At 41.6% G+C, this 20,275-nt stretch overlaps 1 protein-coding gene across 4 annotated transcripts in view; it reads right to left on the bottom strand.

Moving 5' to 3' along the window:
- The window catches only part of COL15A1 (collagen type XV alpha 1 chain), a 493,232-nt gene that overhangs the window by 116,331 nt on the left and 356,626 nt on the right, over positions 1 to 20,275 (bottom strand). For all 4 annotated transcript variants that reach the window (XM_072411944.1, XM_072411942.1, XM_072411943.1 and 1 more), the window contains one exon: positions 10,600 to 10,728. In XM_072411944.1, the coding sequence (XP_072268045.1) occupies positions 10,600 to 10,728 (129 nt within the window). The remainder of the gene's footprint in view (positions 1 to 10,599; positions 10,729 to 20,275) is intronic.

Genomic DNA, 20,275 nt, shown 5'->3' with positions numbered 1-20,275 from the left:
TCCCACTTATGGAATGTCCCTCCAGTTGCTTTCCTATGTTTGTCTTTCAGTGTACTGTTTGTCCTTTCTACTACTCCAGCACTCTGGGTGTGATATGGTATGTGGAATTTCCATTTTATGTTCATAATTTTTTAAATCTCTTGTGTGACTTTAGAAGTGAATGGAGTGCGAGTGCCATTGTGGAGCTTATTCTCACTGGGCATCCAAATCTGGGGATGATCTCCTTGCAAAGTATTTTAGCTACTGTCCTTGCATTTTCTTTCCTGACTACAAAAGCTTCTACCCATCTACTGAATCTATCTGTAATCACTAACATTATCTGACATCTACTGGAAGCCTTTGGCATGTGTGTAAAATCAATTTGTAACTATTGAACTGAACACTGTAGAGGTAACAAATGTTCATGATGTCCTGTTTTCTTCCCTTGCACATTATTTCTGGCACATGTTAGACAGCGGGAAAGAATGGCTTGTGTGTGTTCCTTTAAATTTTTTGCACAAAAGAGCTTGTTTATTTCTTGTGTTGTAGTTTTAATGCTCTTGTGTCCTATACCATGGATTAAAAAAACAATGAGGGGTACTGCTATTTCGGGCAGCCCTACTGTCCTTCCTTTTGACCAGATTCCAAAGGAATCTAAGGCCAATCCCTTTTCCCAAAAGTCAATATCCTGTGGGGTGGCGAAGGACTGTAATTGTGTTAGAAGTGTGTTGGTTTCAGTGGAAGCTGGGGTGGTGAGCAGAAGTGTATCGAGGGGGCTAGTGGTGGGTGTGGCAGACAGAGCAGTGGCTTTGGCATGAAAATCTGCTAGTCTGTTGCCCCGGCATCGAATAAGTTGGAAGAAGTGTGTGCTTAACATTTGACAATGGCTATTTGATTGAGGAGGTAAATTTCAGTGATGCATGAGTGTGACTCTTGCACTTCATCCTCGGACCCTTTAAAACCAAAGAGGACATTAAGCACAGCAACAGTACCGCTGTTAGCAGGAGCATATTTTACACTTAATCCTGCAGTGAATGTTAGGATAACCTAATAGTCGGACAACCTTTGTGCTGTTATGTGTTGAGTGGTTAAATTCTTAAGCAAGTGTAGTACAGCATGGGATGTGTAAAGTATCGTCTCGTGACCCAAAGTTAGAAGTAAGACGCTTTCTACAACCGTGGCACATCCGGCCAGCACACGCAGACAGGCTGTCATGCTATGCACACTAACAGACAGTGTCTTAGAGACATATGCCACAGGCCTCAATTTACCTCCATGCATCTGACCAAGCACAGCAGCTATGGTTTTACAATTCTCTCTTGCATGCAATACAAATGGTACGATAAAATTCAGCATTCCCAATGCAGGGGCAGGGGTCAGGGATTCTTTTAACATCAAATATGCTTAAGTCATTTCATCAGACCATTGAATGTTGTTAGGAGCATTTGCGATGGTACTAGGACGGAGCTTTGATTCCCAATACAAACAGTCAGGGATCCAGTGTCTGCAAAAATTGATCATGCCAATAAAACTGAGCAGCTGTTTCTTTGTCTGTGGGCAAGGCAGACTGGTAATGGCATGTACAGGGCTGAGAGCTAGCAGCCGGGATCCTGGGGTTAAAAGTATTCCCAGGAATGTGACTTTTTGCAAACAGAAATTACCCTTTTTCTGCGACACCCGTTGTCCCTCTTTTCCCAGAAAACACAACGACACTGTGTCCCTCTGACATGCCTCCTGAGAGGGGCTACTGTACATAACAAAAAAGTGGAACCATGCTGTGCCTGCCAGTTGGCAAGAACCTGCTGGAGGGCAATTGAAATGACTGCCAGGGAGTCAACAACAGGCAGGTCCAGGGACAGGCCCTGGGGCAAGCGACACCAGGTATATTGTTGAAAAATGCATTGAAAAATGCATTGGCCAAATCAATAACACTGTAAAATTGGGTCTTGGGCGGTACTGCTGTAAGGATGGTAAAAAGATCTGACATGACCGGTGTTGGGGGTGTGATCAGCTCATTGATGGCTCTGAGATCCTGTGTAAAGTGTAGAGTACTAAAAGGAGAGCAGGTTCTCCTTGTTGGCAAAAAGATTGAATCAAGGGTGCTAAGGAATCTTCCTTGCCTTTTGTTAGGGGGTATTGCTTTTGGTATATTGGTGTATGTGGTTTTGTAAGTACTGTTAATCAGGTGCAGTCAAAGATTCCTACGTAATATGGTCCGGTGGACCATGTGCTGTCAGGAACTGGAAAATCCAATAATGGCAATTGCAAGGTTGTATTGACAATAACCCCTCCCTTTGGGTCAACAACCAGTGACAATCCCAGAGATCCCATCAGGTCTCTTCCTAACAGGTTACCTGGACAACTAGGTAATACCTTGAATGAGTGATGTGTAATGTATTCTCCATGTACTGTACAAATAGGAATATGAGGTGTGCGTCTTGTAGGGTTGATGACTCCGTTTATTCCCACAGAGGGCCCACCAGGTGTAGATGGACCTGACCAGGATTGGAGGACAGAACAAATCGCTCCTGTGTCTACTAAGAAGTCTATCTGGAACCGTCGTACTTTTAATGTGATTTTTGAGTTTTCATCAGTCTGGTCAGGATCTGTAATATAGTGGTGGTGGAGTCTTCCTGTGGGCATCCCTATGCTTGATGAGGTTTGCCTCCCCATTCTATGGGGTACTTTGGGGCGGGGTGGCTGTAATTGTGAGCTGAATGTGGCTGCATTGGTGGTCTATATTGTTGCTGTTGTACTTTTAATGTGATTATTGGGTTTTCATCAACCTGGTCAGGGATCTGTAACGTAGTGCTGGAGTCCCTTTACATGGGGCTTGGACGGCTTAGGCAGCTCAAAACATCCTGCAGCATCCTTTGTTATTAACTGGGCAAAAATGTTTGGGGCATCTAAAGTGCTCCAGTTGTCAATAATCATTTTGGCAGTGCGCCCATGTTCAGTAATCATTCCATTAATCAGTGACTAAATACTATACTCCAATAATCAGTGAGTAAATACTATACTCAGGTCTCCTCATAATCCTAAACCTGCTTCTTTCTTCCACACTTTCCTAAACTTTCTAGCATATTCACTTACAGTTTCTCCTGGCTTTTGCTTGCATGCTAATGGAGTGGCCATGGATTTCCTATCTCCATGTAATCTTACAAACTCAGTGTTTAACTCTTCCCATAACTTGTATAGCGTGCTTCAGTTATGAGGGGATAATCATTTACATTTGTTTGTGCAGGAGTTGGGATGGATCAGGACATTTTAAGTTCTCTATTCCATTTTTCAGGTGTGATGTAAAGGGTCAGTGTAATAATCTCCTGCTCTACGGTTAACATTATAGGGGGCATCCCTGTTGTCAGGTTTCTAGCACACTTTTCTATGTTTTTTTACGTTTCTAATAGGGGTCTTTAGGTTCTTCTGTATAAATTACAGTAAAAATATCATACGTTTGTACACAGTTATTGTTAGTTCAGTTGGTAACTGCAGTGCTCGCTGACGTCCTGTTCCCAGGACCACCTACCAAAACGCAGCTTAGGTCACGTTACTGCTTGCCCGAGGCAACCACAGCAGTGAGGATTGACCCAACCTCACCTTGGCAACCATGTGTGTACAATATCTACGAACGATCGGGTCGTTATCTCTATGTGCAGGATCGGTGCTATACGATCGTTCGTATATATCGTGCAGGATCGTTCGTCGTTCGTTTTCCAACGATAATAATTGGAAGTGTGTACGTAGCTTTAAGGCGATTTCTTGCTGATCCCAAATCAGGTTCCCTCTCTATCGTGGCCTCTGTTTTCAACGCGTTGGGAGCAGTGAAAAACACACAAGCAGCTCAAGCATGTAGTTATATCACTTATCAATACTTTATTATCACATCGCAGTTTATATAGTCAGACAACAAGATGGAAGACACTTAGTAGTTAGTCAATAACAAGAAAATTAACAACTTCGCTGAGCAAGATGTTTCAAGGTAAGAAGGCTCAAGGTAAGGATGGAGCAAATATTGACCTACTGATGAGGATATAAAGGTATAGACACAACTCAACTATCTGCAAAATTTAGCAAAAAACACAAAAACAACTTAACTTCAAGACTCAGCAAAATTACATTCTTTATAAGGCTTATGATTGAAGTCACTATTATTATGTATCTTCCCTATTAATGATTTGTTTTGAAACAGGCAAATGTATTCTATAGGAGTCACCTCTATTAATATAACATATAAGCTGTCACTACTTTGTAATATTCCAAAAAGGTAGCTGGTGATTTTTTTTCAGTTGTAAATACCTATTTCTAAAATAATCCCTCATATATGAAATACTAAACTACCTATGTCATCATCATTAACATCATCAGCCATTCACAGTTTATTGAGACATTTAATTTATTATTTTGGAAGTTTATAAATACACCTATATACATCTTGAAATATTAATTAGGATGAAAGAAAATAGTAATTTCATGACCGAGCTTTGTAATTCCTACCTTTAGAGATTAAATGTGATTTGTTAATAAAATATATGAGATAATCCTCCCTTGCTAGCCTCTACCACTCTGCTGCCTGGCTTGAAGTCAGTGCTCTTTTTTGTTTGGAGGAGATACCCACCTTAGAGTGTTGTTGTCAACATTTTCCAAGATTTAGTATGAAAAATACCTGTTTGAAAGCATTTATTAATGTAATAAAATAATTGTAAACTAGATACTGTTCGTTCTTATATGTTGTCAGGTCCCAATAATTTCCTGATGAAGCGGGTTTAAACCTGCAAAACGCGTAGAAAAGTCAAAGACTCTTTCCGACTTATATGAGACCTTGCCATGATGTGAAAATATATTTGTTTTTATATATTGTGTAGTAATTATTGTTAACCCTTTACCTGTGTTTTAAACTTTCTAAAAGAAAAGTTATATTTTCATTTATTTTAAAATCTGTGCCTAAAACGTCCCGTGATTTGTTTGTGATACTTGAAAGTCTAAGATATCTTGGGATGTGGCACATATTTGAGAAATCTTTACAACCTGACCTCTACTCTAAAATACATTCATTTAAGGTATTACCTAGTTGTCCAGTCAACCTGTTAGAAAGAGACCTGATGGGATCTCTGGGAGTGTCACTGGTTGTTTACCCAAAGGAAGGGATTTATGTCATTACAACCTTGCAACTGCCTTTATTGGATTTTCAAGTTCCCGACAGCACATGGTCCATCGAACCATATGATGTGGGATTCCTGGACTGCACTCCATATACAGCACTCAGAAAACCACATACACCAATATACCAAAAGCAGTACCCCTTAGGACAAGGAAGATTCCTTAGCACCATGATTCAATCTTTCTGCCAGCAAGGCATACTTAGGAAAACCTGCTCTCCTTACAATACTCCAGTAAATCCGGTGAAAAAGCCAGATAGCTCATACCGTTTTACACAGGATCTCAGAGCCAATGCATTTTTTTTAATACCATTATCACCCGAGACTCAGCCCCTTATGGCTTTCATTTTCATGGGACAGCAGTACACCTGGTATTGCTTGCCCCAGGGTTATGTTGACTCACCCGCGGTTTTCTCAATTGCCCTGCAGCAGGTCCTTGCCAACTGGCAGCCACAGCATGGTTCAATATTTCTGGGTATACTCTCTTTTGTAAAGACAGGGTCAAATGAAAGGGTGTTGTCTGTCTGTATGTGAGAAATGATCTAAAAGTGAATGTGAAATAAGAAATTGCGGATTACTAGAGTCTGCTATAGGCCTTCCAGTGCTAAGGGAGAATTAGAAAATAAATTACTAGCACAGATAGAAAAAGCAGCAAAAAGTGGAAGTGTTTTAATCATGTGAGATTTCAACTACCCTGACATTGACTGGAGTAATGGCACTACAGGAACAGCAAAAGGGAGGAAATTTGTGAATCTAATACCAGATAATTTTATGGTACAGTTTTTAGAAGCCCCAACTAGAAATTATACTCTGCTGGACCTAGTTCTTTCTAACAATGCAGAGCTTATAACACATGTGCAAATAAAAGAGAATCTGGGTAGCAGTGACCATAATATGATCTCATTTAATGTAAGCTGTAAACAGGAAGCAAAAACAGGAAAGACAAAAACATTTAATTTTAGGAGAGCAAATTTTCCATTATTAAGGGCGGCTCTCTGTGACTTATATTGTCCTCAAGGAACACAGAAGAGAAATGGGAATGTTTCAAGTCTGTTCTACAAAACCAAACTGAAAAATATTTTCCAATGGGTAATAAGTTTAAGAGGCTAAAATTAAAACATATGTGGCTTTCAGCTGATGTTAAAAAAGCCAATGGGGCAAGAAAAGGGCATTCCAAAGATATAAAAATGAAGGATCACCTTCAGCATTTGAAACCTATAAAGAATATAACAAAAGATGTAAAAAGGAGATGAAATGTGCAAAACTTCAATATGAAAGACAGATTGCAAAGGAAAGTAAGGCAAACCCCCCAAATTTTTTGTCATATAATAGTAGCAAATATTTCAGATCTGAGCATGTAGGCCCCCTAAAGTATGTCGCTGGGTTGGTAACTGGGGATAAAGACAAGGCATATTTACTAAACACTTTTTTTAGCTCTGTGTACATGAAGGAAAATGGCAGAGCTCAAGTCCAAATTCCTAATAGCAATGTCACTGCCTTAAATGAGTCACAATGGCTCAGAATTGATCTGATTGAGAAACAGCTCGGAAAAATTAAGGTTTACAAAGCACCAGGACCTGATGGACTACATCCACGTGTCCTCAAAGAGCTGAGCTCAGTTATTTCAAAGCCAATTATTTCTAGTTTTTAGAGATTCTTTACTCACTGGCAAAGTACCGATGGATTGGCGTAAGGTCAATGTGGTACCTCTTCAAAAAGGGAGTAAAGTCATTACCAAGTAACTACAGACCCGTTAGTTTAATGTCCATAGTTGGAAAGGTCTTAGAGAGTTTGATAACCACATAGAGGAGTTTCTGCTAGAAAATAATATTATAAGTGATAGTCAGCATGGCTTCAAGGAAGACAGAAGTTGTCAAACAAACTTACTGTCTTTTTATGAGGAAGTAAGTAAACAGGTAGACAGTGGAATAGCAGTTGATATAGTGTACTTTGACTATGCTAAAGCATTTGACACTGTATCCCACAGACGGTTAATATGGAAGTTAGGGTCGATAGGTTTAGAAAAGTCAGTCTGTAAATGGATAGAGAACTGGCTTAAATATTGCATCCAGGGAATAGTAATTAATGATTCATTCTCTGAATGGTCTAAGGTTATTAGTGGTGTACCCCAGGATTCCTTGTTGGGATGTTTACTGTTTAACATCTTTATAAATGATATAGAGTTTTGGATTAAAAGTACCATTTCTGTGTTTGCAGATGACACCAAACTATGTAATGGAATTAAGTCTATACAGGATGTCTATAATCTACAAGCAGACCTAGATGTACTGTTTGATTGGGCAGCCAAGTGGCAAATTATATTTAATATAGATAAATTTAAAATATGCACTTGGGAGCTAACAACATGCATGCTTCATACTGTCTAGGGGGAGTACATTTGGGCGAGTCAGAAATGGAAAAGGATCTAGGGGTTCTGGTAGATCATAGACTTAATAACAGCATGCAATGCCAAGCTGCAATATCTAAAGCTAGTAAAGCACTTTCCTGGAATTAAAATAGGAATAGACTGCAGAGATTGGGACATTATCCTGTCCCTGTACAAAGCATTGGTCAGAACACATTTGGAATATGCAGTCCAGTTTTGGTCATCAGTTTACAAAAAGGACATTGTTGAATTGGAGAGAGTACAGAGAAGGGCAACTAAATTATTAAAATGAATAGAGGAGCTCAGCTATGAGGAGAGATTAGCTGAACTGAATCTATTCTCCCTTGGGAAGAGACGTTTAAGGGGGATATGATCACCCTGTATAAATATATAAACAGTCCATATAGAGAACTTTCTTCCCCATTATTCACTTTGAGATCTTTACAAAGAACAAGAGGGCACTCTTTGCATCTGGAGGAAAAGAAGTTTAAGTTCCGGATAAGGAAGAGATTATTCATGGTAAGTTCTGTGAAAATGTGGAATCTGCTCCCTCACGAAGTAGTTTCAGCAACTTCTATAGATTGCTTTAAGAAAAAGCTGGATGTTTTTCTAGAAGCACAGAATATAACTGGGTATTAAGGCTTTAAAGTGAAAATAACAGTGACTGTTGATCCAGGGAACATCTGATTGCCTCATGGAATCAGGAAGGAATTTTTTTCCCCTGTTAAAGCAAATTGTACCAGGGATTTTTTTGCCTTCCCCTGGACCAACTATATCTTATAAGGTTTTATAACTGGGATAGGTTAATTTCACTAGTGGTTGAACTTGATGGACTTATGTCTTTTTTCATAGTACATAGTTACATATAGTTACATAGTAGGTTAAGCTGAAAAAAGACATAAGTCCATCAAGTTCAAACACTAGGGAACTAAACATATCCCAGATGTAAAAAGATAGTAGTTATCCATTGTTAAAGGATAAAAGGAGGGAAATGTAAGAAGTAGGATTTTGTCCTAATTTTTTGTGGATAAAATGAGAAAACATTGCTGAAGAATTGCTAAACAACAGAAACCGTAAATAGAAAACAGGCACAACGGGTGAAACTAACAATAATGAAGATGACAAAAAGTCACATCAATGCATACCATCCAAGCAAACGTACTTGATTATTCCACCCCCCCCCCCAAACCAGTCCAGTTAAAATAGCAATAATGAACATTTATATACATTTAAATCTATTTTGACATACACACACAAGTGAAATCCCTAAATATAACAATCTTTTTTTCAAATATTTGCTTTCCCCAAAACAAAACTATAATGAAATTTGAATCAGATTTTTTTTACATTCATACTATATTTTGTTGACATATTATAAAGTGCTATTTAATATATATACAGCAGTGTTGCAACCAAACAAAAAACAACAACTGCAACAAATCAAAGTATAAATGAAGCAATTTTGTGAATTAGAATAATGTAGTATAAAAATGTAGCACTTACCAATAAAAAGAAATATCAAGCACTAAATACCCAAATTGACCTGTAATGGACTGTAGATGTGCACAGAACAGGGACCAGGTGTGTCCTAATTGATTGCTATGACATCACTATTGAAAAAGCTTAACAGATCCTCCTGAATACTGATCCTCCTGAATACTGATCCTCCACAGATACTGTGCCAGACCTTTCCCTTAGAGGGCACTCCATACAGAGGTATGTGAGGAAAAGGGAGTAAGGAAAGCTTTTATGAGGGCTTTAGAGATGTAATGCTCCTTTACCTTTTTCTGCAGCCCAGCCGGCATGTATCTCTGCAGCATGAGCAGAATGCTCTGAATCACTGTGTCGGCGGGAAATTCTCAGGCACAGTTAAACAACTGGCCCTTCTCAAATGTCACAGGTCATGCAGGACGTGATGACACTTCCCAATCACTTAGGCTGCTCAGTCACTCTCCAGTATTGAAGCATACATGCGCAGCCTGTATTTACAGGCTGAGCTGTAATTTTCACTGACAGCTGTTCCCCTTTTATGAACTTGGAAAATCCGTCGAAAAAGGTGCCAGAACTCAGTTCTGGAGAGTTCAATGAAAAAAGATGGATTATGTCTATAGAGCTTGCATAGTTATGATACGACAGTTATGATAGGACAGCACAGGACCAGTCTCTTCTCTCACTTATGACCAATTTGAAAAAGTACTATATCAATGACATAACATCAGTGCACCTGTAAATGAGCATTGCAGTTCTCATATCCTGATATGGCAAAGCTACAGTCAGATATGTATGCTGTTTGGCAAGAGTAAACTGCGTAAATCACAGCAACCTAGGCATTCATGCAGTAGAGAACACAATTGCAAATGCAAGTAACCATATGCAAGATTGCCTGCTTCATCTTCGGGTAAATCTATTTTTATCAGTTTCATACACAGATAGCATAAATAACACACGATAAAAAGGAGATATGCATTAAATAATGTATTAAAAATAGAAAATAAAAAAGGGTGTGTGTTTAAGTTGGGGGAGGGGCAGAGTTCAAATCATTAGGCACAATGAGAAATTATAAGTGATAACAATAGCAACAAAAACCTATCACAAAAGTGAAAAGGATATAACAATAAGGATCATGTAAAACCTGATGCCTGTAAAGTACTTTGGTTTTGTCCACAAACGTTTGGCAATGGTCAGCCTCCTACTACACCCTAACACAATATAATTTGCTACAAGTTTACAACCTATCAGTTTCTTAAACTGGGGAAAGTAGACAGAGGAAATGCTCTCCTGATGACTTCTTTGTAACCTTGGCCAAGACACATTGCCTTATAAAGTAACTGAAAGGCTTTTTTTCCTTTGCTTTTGTAACAAATAATACATTAAGAGGTAGGTTTTATGTGCCCAGATACAGTTTAGACAGAAATTATTAGAATAAACTTTACATATGTTCATATATTTAGTCTATTTCAAAATTCCAAAGATCAGGACTCTTAGATGGAAGATTCAAGTCTTCTTGTGTTTAGTCAAATGTATCATGTCAAAGACAGTAGAAAAATAAATAAAATTATTTAATAATAAAATATGTACCTGAATTTTTCTCCACCCGCCTTGGACACGAATGTACACCTCACTGCTCTCACTTAGATAAACAAGAGAGCCTTCAAGTACTGAGTGAGTCTTTTCCAGCATGTCTTCAATATTTTTTATTGTTGTTGCCTAAAAAAAAATAAATTTCAAGTGTGCAATCTTTCGCTTTCATTACAAACAAAAGTGTTTTTCTTAAAGAACAAATTATTGTTTTATTTTAATGTTATTTAGTCTCTAGAGAGGAGTTTCTACATGTGTAAGGTAATTTATTTGTCTGTACAGAAATTTTACTTTTTTTTTTTACTGAATGCTGCTGTTATCTTTACCAAAGCCAATTGTAAAAGAATAAAATCTAGATAATTTATTTTCACAACCAAATATATAATGAAAAAGTATGCAGTCACCTGAAGTTGCCCTTGCTGATTTTTTAACCCCATATACAAGTTTAAAGTATAACTGTACTAACATATATAAAGTTGTTTGTCCTTATACAATTAATGGCAGCAATGTGATTGCACACACACACAAAATGATAATGATAGGATTTAAGACTACCTAATGCCTTTAAGTGTAGAGTTTCCCCCTGCTACATCCGGGACATCCAGGTTTCCAGAACCTTGGCAGACAGGAAGACCTTTTTTCATTGGCACAGGCACCTGAAGGTGCCTCACTATGCTCATAATGAACCCACTATTATTTCTGCTTATGACCTCAAGTCCTCTTGTGACCATATGTGTTCCAGTGACCCCTTGTGCCCCTGTGTTTTCACTTAAATTGCAGACTTTTGCCTTTTTCAAACTTTGGGTTGTTCTTGTAATGCCCCAGATTAGCAACATTGCTTACCAGATGCCAATCCCCCAATTTAAATCTGCACTGATTACAAGCCTCTGCTCAGCCTTGGAAGGCTAGTTGCACCACCCCAGCACATGACTACCCAAGTAGCATAACTCCTTTGTGTCAATACTTTTACCACTTGTTCTAAATAGCTTTTCCCCCTTCATTTCTGGATGCTTCTTTTCCCAGGATCATCTCAGTAATATAACAATCAGCATATTTTGGATTCCCGCAACGTGATTGAATTAACTCCTGCACATGCAAGGGAAATATATCATCCTCACCCTGCCAATAAAGATGGGTGAAGATTAAAACAAGGAAAACAAGAAGAAAGTAGATAGTAGCACCAGAGACAGAAAAGGGATAGGTGAATAAAATAAAGGTTAGGACACTTAAAGGCATAGAAATGCATAGTCACACTAGTGCCATCTGCTGTTTTTGGTTGTGACCTGAATGCTTTTGTGATCTCTAATAGGTACTGTAATCTAGTGCCTCCTGTGACCCGAATGTGTCCTTTTGTACTCTTGTGTAACCAATCACCTTGCTGCTGCTTTAGCAATTACAAACTCCTACCTGTTTCTCACTATATATTCTTGCTTCCCATCCTTACCTTTGGCTTATTTGTTACTCTGGTGTGTGTGAGAATTGGAAGCCGAGCAAAATCCACCACTTTTTGTGGTGTGTTCCTGGTTTACTAAACGCATAGCTTGTATGAAAGAGATACATGTGTGAATAGTGATTATGTGTATATATATATATATATATATATATATATATATTGTAGGCAGCCAGAAGGAAAGGTACTAGAGGGCATATATGTGCCATACAAGTGGCTGGTCTCAGTACTATAATTCCAGGGATTGCAGTGTGGCTGTTCCAGCAGTCCATCCCGGGATTTCCCCACTGCTGGAGAAGAGTCCAGGTGCAGCTCCCAGAGGGAGTTAAAGGGAATAGCTGCCAGGGAGCAGAAGGAGGAAAAGACTCAAAGGGAAAGAACTTGAGAACATTCCCCTCTCTCTCTTTAACTGGCTGAAGTTAAGCCATCCTGTTGGGATAACTTTGTTGTTGTTTTTTTTTCAATAAAACCCTGATGCGGCATCCAGTCCTCCTAGTTGCCAACCATTTGTCAATCTAACTCCCACATATGGTGGAAGATTCAGGCACACTGGTTGCTAAGGGTAACGGCTGCATACATTTTTGGTTTTTGGACTCAGTAACCTGCTTATGTCCTGGCTAAAGGACAAACATTGCTGCCCAGCGAGGCCCCTGCCATGGAGGAGCTATTAAAGCATTTGGTGCAGGTCAGTGCTGCCCAGCAGGAAACCAACCGTCTGTTGCTGGAACAGGTCACAGTCTTGGGACAGAGGGTGTCAGCTCAGTCAAGGAATATGGAGGTGTTATGACTCGCAATGAAAAAAAGGCAGGGCACTGCGCCTTGCAAAAAATGACCCCAGATGACGATATAGAGGCTTCTCTGGTGGTGTTTGAAAGGATTGTGGGAAGGGAGAAACTCCCTGCTGCTGAATGGACTGAGGTTCTGGCGCCCTATTTGACTGGGGAGCCGCAAAAGGCATAGTTTGATTTAACGGCAGAGCAGGCCAAAGACTATATTATCCTTAAGGCAGAAATCATGGTCTGGCTGGGAGTCACCTTATCTGTAGGGGTCGCAGAGTCCATGACTGGCGGTTTGAGGAAAATTAGCCGCCCCGCTCCCAAATGTTTGATTTGCTACACTTTGTGTACAAGTGGCTACAACCTGAGACACTGAGTCCCACAGACATTGTCAACGGAATCGTCCTCGACCGCTATGTGAGCGGACTTCCTTCGGACATTCACCGATGGGTTGCTCAAGGAGACCCCAAAACACTGGATCGGTTGGTGTCACTTTTTGAGCTCTTTACTACTACAGAGACCTGTCTGAGGTCTGAAAGTAAACCCCAGCAGTTCGTGGGATCCTCTGGTGTCCGTTTACAGAGATCCAACTCAAAAGCCCTTTCTGCATCTGATCAGGAGAACCGAGCCAGCCGACCAAGCCTGGGTGGCCCCCCCAGGGGAAAGAGGTTTGACGGTCCAAGAAAGGTAACCCCCCCATTATGATGCCCCACTCAGAGGCAGAGCTGAGGTGCGTTGATGGAAGTGTCAGCAACTGGGGCATATTGCAGCACACTGTCCCCAGGGGGAGGAGCCAATGGAGTGTGGTGCCACCCGCCGCTTCTCTTTGTTCGCTCATCCTGTCTGCAGCGCTACACCCCTGCAGGAGCCAGGTCCCCAGGAGCATCAACGGGGTTAGTGTTGTGGACCTGTTGGACCAGGTAGCCTGGTCACTCTTTTACGCGCTGCCGTACCTCATGACCTGGTAATCCCTGAAAGGCGAGTGGGGGTTGTTTGTATTCATTGGGACACTAAGCATTATCCACTGGCCAAAGTCACTGTAGAGACTGGCTGCGGAACAGTGACCCATTAAGTGGGTGTGGTACCAGACATAATACATCCATTGATCGTGGGATGTGATTTTACATTACTCTGGGAACTCTGGTCTCAACCCCACTGTATTGATATGCCTGTTGCAGGTTGAACTTCTTCCAGCCCAGTTCCTTTAGGGGAGGATGCCCAGATGCAGTAGGGGTGACCACGGATGTATCGGATAGTTTTCCCCTCGCAGTATTGGCTGGGGATGAGGGTGAGGCATCTAACCCTGAGCAGAATGTCCCAGACTTGGAAGTGTCACAAGAGAACTTCGGGACTGCTCAGTTACAAGACCCCACTCTGAAACATGCATGGGAAAATGTAACTGTGCTGAATCAGGTACCTCAGGAGTCTAATGCTGATCAAAGGTTTCCTTACTTTGCTGTAAGCAACATCTTACTGTATCATGTTACTAAGGTGCGTGATGAAGTTGTGGAGCAACTGGTGGTACCCGTACCTTATAGAAGGATGGTCCTTGATTTGGCCCACACTCATTTACTTGGAGGTCATTTGAGGACTCACAAAACAAAGGAAAGAATCCTGCAAAGGTTCTATTGGCCGGGTTGTTATCAAGAGATTGAAAAGTTTTGTAGGTCCTGCCCAATCTGCAAAGTAACTGCTCCTGTGAGTCACTTTCAGAGCCCCTTGGTTCCCCTGCCAATAATTGAGATTCTATTTGACCAAATAGCTATGGATTTGGTGGGGCCGTTAGTCAAGTCTGCCCGAGGCCACCAGTATATTTTGGTAGTGCTAGACTATGCCACCAGGTATCCTGAAGCCATTCCACTGCAGAATACCTCCTCCAAATGCATTGCTCGGGAGTTACGTCATGTATTTTCCCGAACTGGCCTACCAAAAGAAATACTGACTGACCAGGGTACACCTTTCATGTCTAAAGTTATAAAAGATCTCTGCAAATTACTGAAAATTAAGCAGCTAAGAACTTCTGTATATCATCCCGAAACAGATGGCCTAGTGGAGAGGTTCAATAAAACCTTAAAAGGGATGTTGAGAAGAGTGGTAGAAAAGGATGGGAGGGACTGGGATTTTCTGTTGCCATATCCCATGTTCTCCATCCGAGAGGTCCCTCAGTCCTCCACTGGCTTTTCCCCATTTGAGTTATTAAATGGGAGACATCCCAGGGGTTTGCTGGATGTTGCCAAGGAGACATGGGAGAGTGAGGCTACCCCGTACAGAAGTGTGATAGAGCATGTGGCTCAAATGCAGGATCGCATTAACAGCAGTATTATGCTCATTGTGATGGAACACATGGAAAAGGCCCAAGAGTCCCACAGCAGGGTATACAATGGAGCAGCCTGGCTGAGGCAGTTCAACCCTGGTGATCGGGTACTAGTGCTGGTTCCCACGGTGGAAAGCGAATTTCTGGCTAAGTGGCAAGGTTCTTTTGAAGTGGTAGAAAGGGTTGGAAAAGTAAACTATAAAATCCATCAGCCTGGGAAAAGAAAGCCCATCCAACTCTATCACGTGAATTTAATAAAACCTTGGAAGGATAGAGAGTCCCTAGTAGCAACCACAAAACCCCTAAGGGATGCAGATATTGAAAGGGTTGCAATAGGTGACACCCTGTCAAAACCCCAAAAACAAGAAAGCAAGGAGTTTATGAGGCCCCATAAAAGGTACGCAGCAGCATACTTAGATAATATTGTGGTCTTTAGCACAGACTGGGAAACATATCTAGGTAAGGTACAGGCAGTACTTGATTCTCTCAGGAATGCTGGCTTTACTGCTAACCCGGAGAAGTGCGCTATTGGGTTGGAGGAGGCTCGCTATCTGGGGTATATTGTAGGTAAGGGCACAATAAGATCACGGGTAAACAAAGTGGAGGCAATTCAGAATTGGCAACAGCCTCTGACAAAAAACAAGCGAAGGCGTTCTTGGGGATTGTTGGCTATTACCGCAGATTTGTCCCAAACTTTGCCTCCATTGCAGCACCATTACCAGACCTTACAAAAGGTCTAGTGGTCTCAGGAGGCAGAAAAGGCGTTTCAGGACCTTAGAAAGCCCTGTGCAGTCAGCCTGTGCTGATCACACCAGACTTCTCAAAAGAGTTTATTGTCCAGACTGATACCTCAGAGGTTGGTTTAGGGGCAGTAATGTCACAAGAGGTAAATGGGGAAGAACACCCCATTATATATTTGAACAGAAAGCTCACCTGCTGTGAGAGAAACTACTCAATCGTGGAGAGGGAGTGTTTGGCTATAAAGTGAGCCCTCGAGGCTCTATGGTACTATTTGGCAGGTAGGAAGTTCTGGTTGGTATCGGACCATGCCCCTTTAAAGTGGATGTGCCAAAATAAAGGGAACAACTGGCGCTACAGGACTTAAATTGTGTGGTAGAGCACAGGGCAGGGAAGCATCATATCAATGCTGATGCTTTATTAAGGGTTCACCGTCTGTCAGGGTCTAGTGCCCAGTCCCCTGGCCTTGGGCAGGTGGGGGGGGAAACAATAATGAAATAATAGACAACAATGTAATCTAAAAATAAAATTAAAAATGTACAGTACTTTTATTTTTATGTTGTGTGGTGTTTTTGTACTGTAAAAACCATTTAGAAGCAGATTACATGTACTCTGCTTTTAAATTTCCCTCCCTGACACACCCCCAATACATCACCAATCACATCACCCGTGAGGAGAGATGCACAGTACAATGCAGGATTTCTGCATTGTGCTATACATCTCACTACAGATGCCAGCAATAGGATCTGCGGACACTGGGTGAGTATTTCCTTTCAGTTGTAATCGGATTGTCATACAATGTATGACAATCGGATTGCAACATAACATTTGTTTACATTTAACCACCTGGTGAGAAAAACTCGGGGTTAACCATAATTGCTTAACCATAATTGCTTAATTAAGGGAGTGGGAGAGGGAGAGGGGGAGAGAGAGAGGGAGAGGGGGAGAGGGAGAGAGAGAGAAAGAGGGAGAGGGAGAGGGAGAGGGAGAGGGAGAGAGAGAGAGAGAGAGACTCTGCACAAGGTGACTCTGGTTTTTTTCTGCCTATTTGAATATGTACTGTTATAGAACACTGGACAGCTGAAGATAAGTGCTTATGTGTTTGATCTTTAACCGGCTGAAGTTAAGCCATCCTGTTGGGATAATTTTGTTGTTGTTTTTTTTTTTTTCAATAAAACCCTGATGCGACATCCAGTCCTGCTAGCTGCCTACCATTTGTCAAGCTAATTCCCACATAATATATATATATAAATCAGATTGTCATTAGAGAGAGAGAGCATTGCTATTGTAAATAACGCTATTGTAGAAGGCAATTGTAATTTATAAGCACTTAAATGGAATATCTTGATTTAGTCTGTTAGGTTACAATGTTGTTTAGTGTATCAAATTACATTATTTTAGATTTTCTGATCAGTGGGGTATGTTTCCCAAAGCATTTCCCATATAATACTACCATATATGGAAGTTTAAAACATTTAAAACACACACTTTTCATCATGATACTTAGTTTCACAGCCTCTTCACCTGAGCCACCTGGCCCCAGGCTGCAACTTCCCCAAGTCTGAAAGACCTTTTTATTATCAAGAGCCAGGAGTCATTACCTATTTCTGGCCTGGAAAAGGGGGGATGCACCTGGCCCACCCAGGGACACTCCAGGACTGGATCCCAAATAAAGAACTGAAATTCTGCAGCACCATAATAACTAATGACAATATCCATGCCCTTTAATCTCCTTTTCAGACAAGGGTAAGGTAGATGATGTCAAATACTCTCAAAATTTTGATTCTACCAGTTACACCTAGGTTTGCACTTTAGAAATGCTAAAGAAAAATACTGACCCCCTAAAACCTAAATGCTGTCTTAAAAAAAAACTTAAAAACTGTAACAGCAATAAATAAACATTTGGAGTGAACAACACAAATGCAAATACCGTATGCAGGAATACATGTATTACTCCAATACCAAATATCATACGTGTACATTATATATAAACTGTAGCAATATTTGTATTTAACATGCAGTAGACAACACAACTGCAAAGGCAAGTAACCATATGCAAGATTGCCTTGCATAAGGTTACAATTATTAAGTCTGAATTACCAGTTTTTCTACACAGCATAAATAACACACGATAAACAGGACATATGCATTGAATATTTTAACTAAAAAGGGGGGGGGCAGAGTTTAAACTATTAAGCACAAGGAGAAATTTTAAGCGATATTAGTTACTTAGTGACTTAGTTTGAAAAAAGTTAAACCACTAGGGAAATAAACATATCCCAGATATAAACCCTGGGGACAGTGTTGTTGTTCGAATTCGGGTTGTTCTAATGTTCGACCTGATAATGGCTGTTCAAATTCAGGTTGACCAGACCCATATTTTGATGGATTTGAAGCCCCAAATCCAGCCCTCCCACAATGCCTAGGGACCTCCCCCATAATGCCTGGGGCCCTCCAATAACAGCAGGAATGCTCTCATCCATGTTTCTTGTGGCAGGCAGCCGATTGGCTGTCTGTCACTGCATGTCACACAGGCAGCCATTAGTCTATATAAGGCCAGGGTGTGCCTGCATTTACCACTCCTGACAGAGATTTGCTATCATCACAACCTTTCTGTGCTGCTTGGCTTGCTTTGGTAAAGTAAAAAAGGGCTTTACTTAGTTAGACTGTGTCACACTCACACTATTAGTCAGATAGATAGTTGGATTGTACTATATTGGTGCAGTCCTGAAATCTACTGTACTCAGAAAGGTAGAGTGTTTCACTTTCGGTCCAGTTAGTTGTTCGCCCGTGTGGGAAATTTTTAATGTCCATAGTGATGACAACACTATGGTCATCTGCAAACTGTGTGCTCAACACTTGTAATGAGGCAAAAACTCAAACAAACTTGGAACAAGTTGCATGAGCACACATTTAAAAAGCCACCACCCGGTAACCTGGCGGAAACACCTGGTCAAAGCACAGAGCTCTGTGCGACCACCTAAGCCCAAGAAGCAAGCTCAAACTGTTCGATCTTCCTCCACTGCCTTTTCTCCTTCTGCCACCAAAGTTACCCGTGCTGCAGCCAGCAATTTGAGTGGGGCATGTAGCCGAGCATTACCCTTTTCAGGCTCCACCAGCAGTGAGAAGGAGCTCCAACGCAGATCGGCCGCTGTTTGTCGAATTGCTAGCAGTCAAGACCAGGCATCATTGCCACCCCCCACACTTTCTACCCCATCGTCCAATCTTTCTGTGGTTAGCATTAGCAGCATCCAACCTTCCATCCCCCAGATGCTGGAGTGCAATATGTATTTCCTATACAGTTCACTGGGTAACTTTGGTGGCAGCAGGGGAACATGCAGCTGCAGCAAGGCCTGCATACCTATTTCGGCCCAGAGCACATCGCCATGCAATGTCCTCCTCGACCCCCACTTCCTGACTGACTGACTCTTGTGCCTCAACCTCTTCCTCCAGGGACACTTTGCCGTGGAGACCCAGCACCTCCCGTTTGGCAGCATCTGTTCACCGGCAGCAACAACCTGCAGTTTGCTATTTCGGTGCACAATTCAAACGTTGCCACGCAGTCCTGAGGTTGCGAAGCCTAGGTTCCCTCAGCCACACAGGCACAACCATTCTTAGTGCCCTGCGGGAGCAAGAGGACATATGGCTAACTCCCAACAGACTCCAGCAAGGCATGGTCGTGTGTGACAACGGGGCCAATCTGCTAGCAGCCCTGCGTTGTGTGAAACTCACACACGTACCTTGCCTGGCTCACGTCATGAACCTCATAGTACAGTGCTTTCTTAGGAATTACCTAGGCCTCCAGCCACTGTTACTGAAGGCCAGAAAGTTGTCAGCGTATTTCAGCCAGCCGTACACAGCCAGTGCCAGATTGGTGGATTTACACTGAAATCTCAATCTGCCCGTGCACTGGTTAATTTGTGATGTGGCCACACGTTGGATTTCCACATTTTACATGCTGCAGCGGCTGGCTGAACAACAGAAAGTGGTGGTGGATTACGTGGCAGAGTCTGTTCGTTTTTAGACATATACCTACACCACCTTTCTTCAGCCCTGGGGAGTGGTTGCAAATTGAGGACTTGTGCACTGTATTGTCACCCTTTAAAGAGGAGTGGATGGCAAGACCAGGCGGAGGAGGAGGAGGAGGATGACCCTGTGCTGCTGTTCGACTCACAGGAGTGTGGGTTTAGAATTACCTCAGCTGTGGGTAGTTTGAGCCACATGACAGCCTTCATGGAGGAGTGCATAGCCAAAGATCCGCGCATACAACACATAAAAACAAAGACTGATGACTATTGGATTGCTACATTACTTGATCCACATTACAAGCCTGAAATACAACAACTCATCTTGCCCCAATACAGAGGACCCAAAATGCAGCACTACCAAGAGGTGCTT

This window comes from Pyxicephalus adspersus, chromosome 5, assembly GCF_032062135.1.
Source record: "Pyxicephalus adspersus chromosome 5, UCB_Pads_2.0, whole genome shotgun sequence".
In the NCBI taxonomy this organism is placed as follows: Eukaryota; Metazoa; Chordata; class Amphibia; order Anura; family Pyxicephalidae; genus Pyxicephalus; species Pyxicephalus adspersus.
The sequence above is the reverse complement of the archived record's forward strand: the minus strand, read 5'-3'. Positions and strand labels throughout refer to the sequence as shown.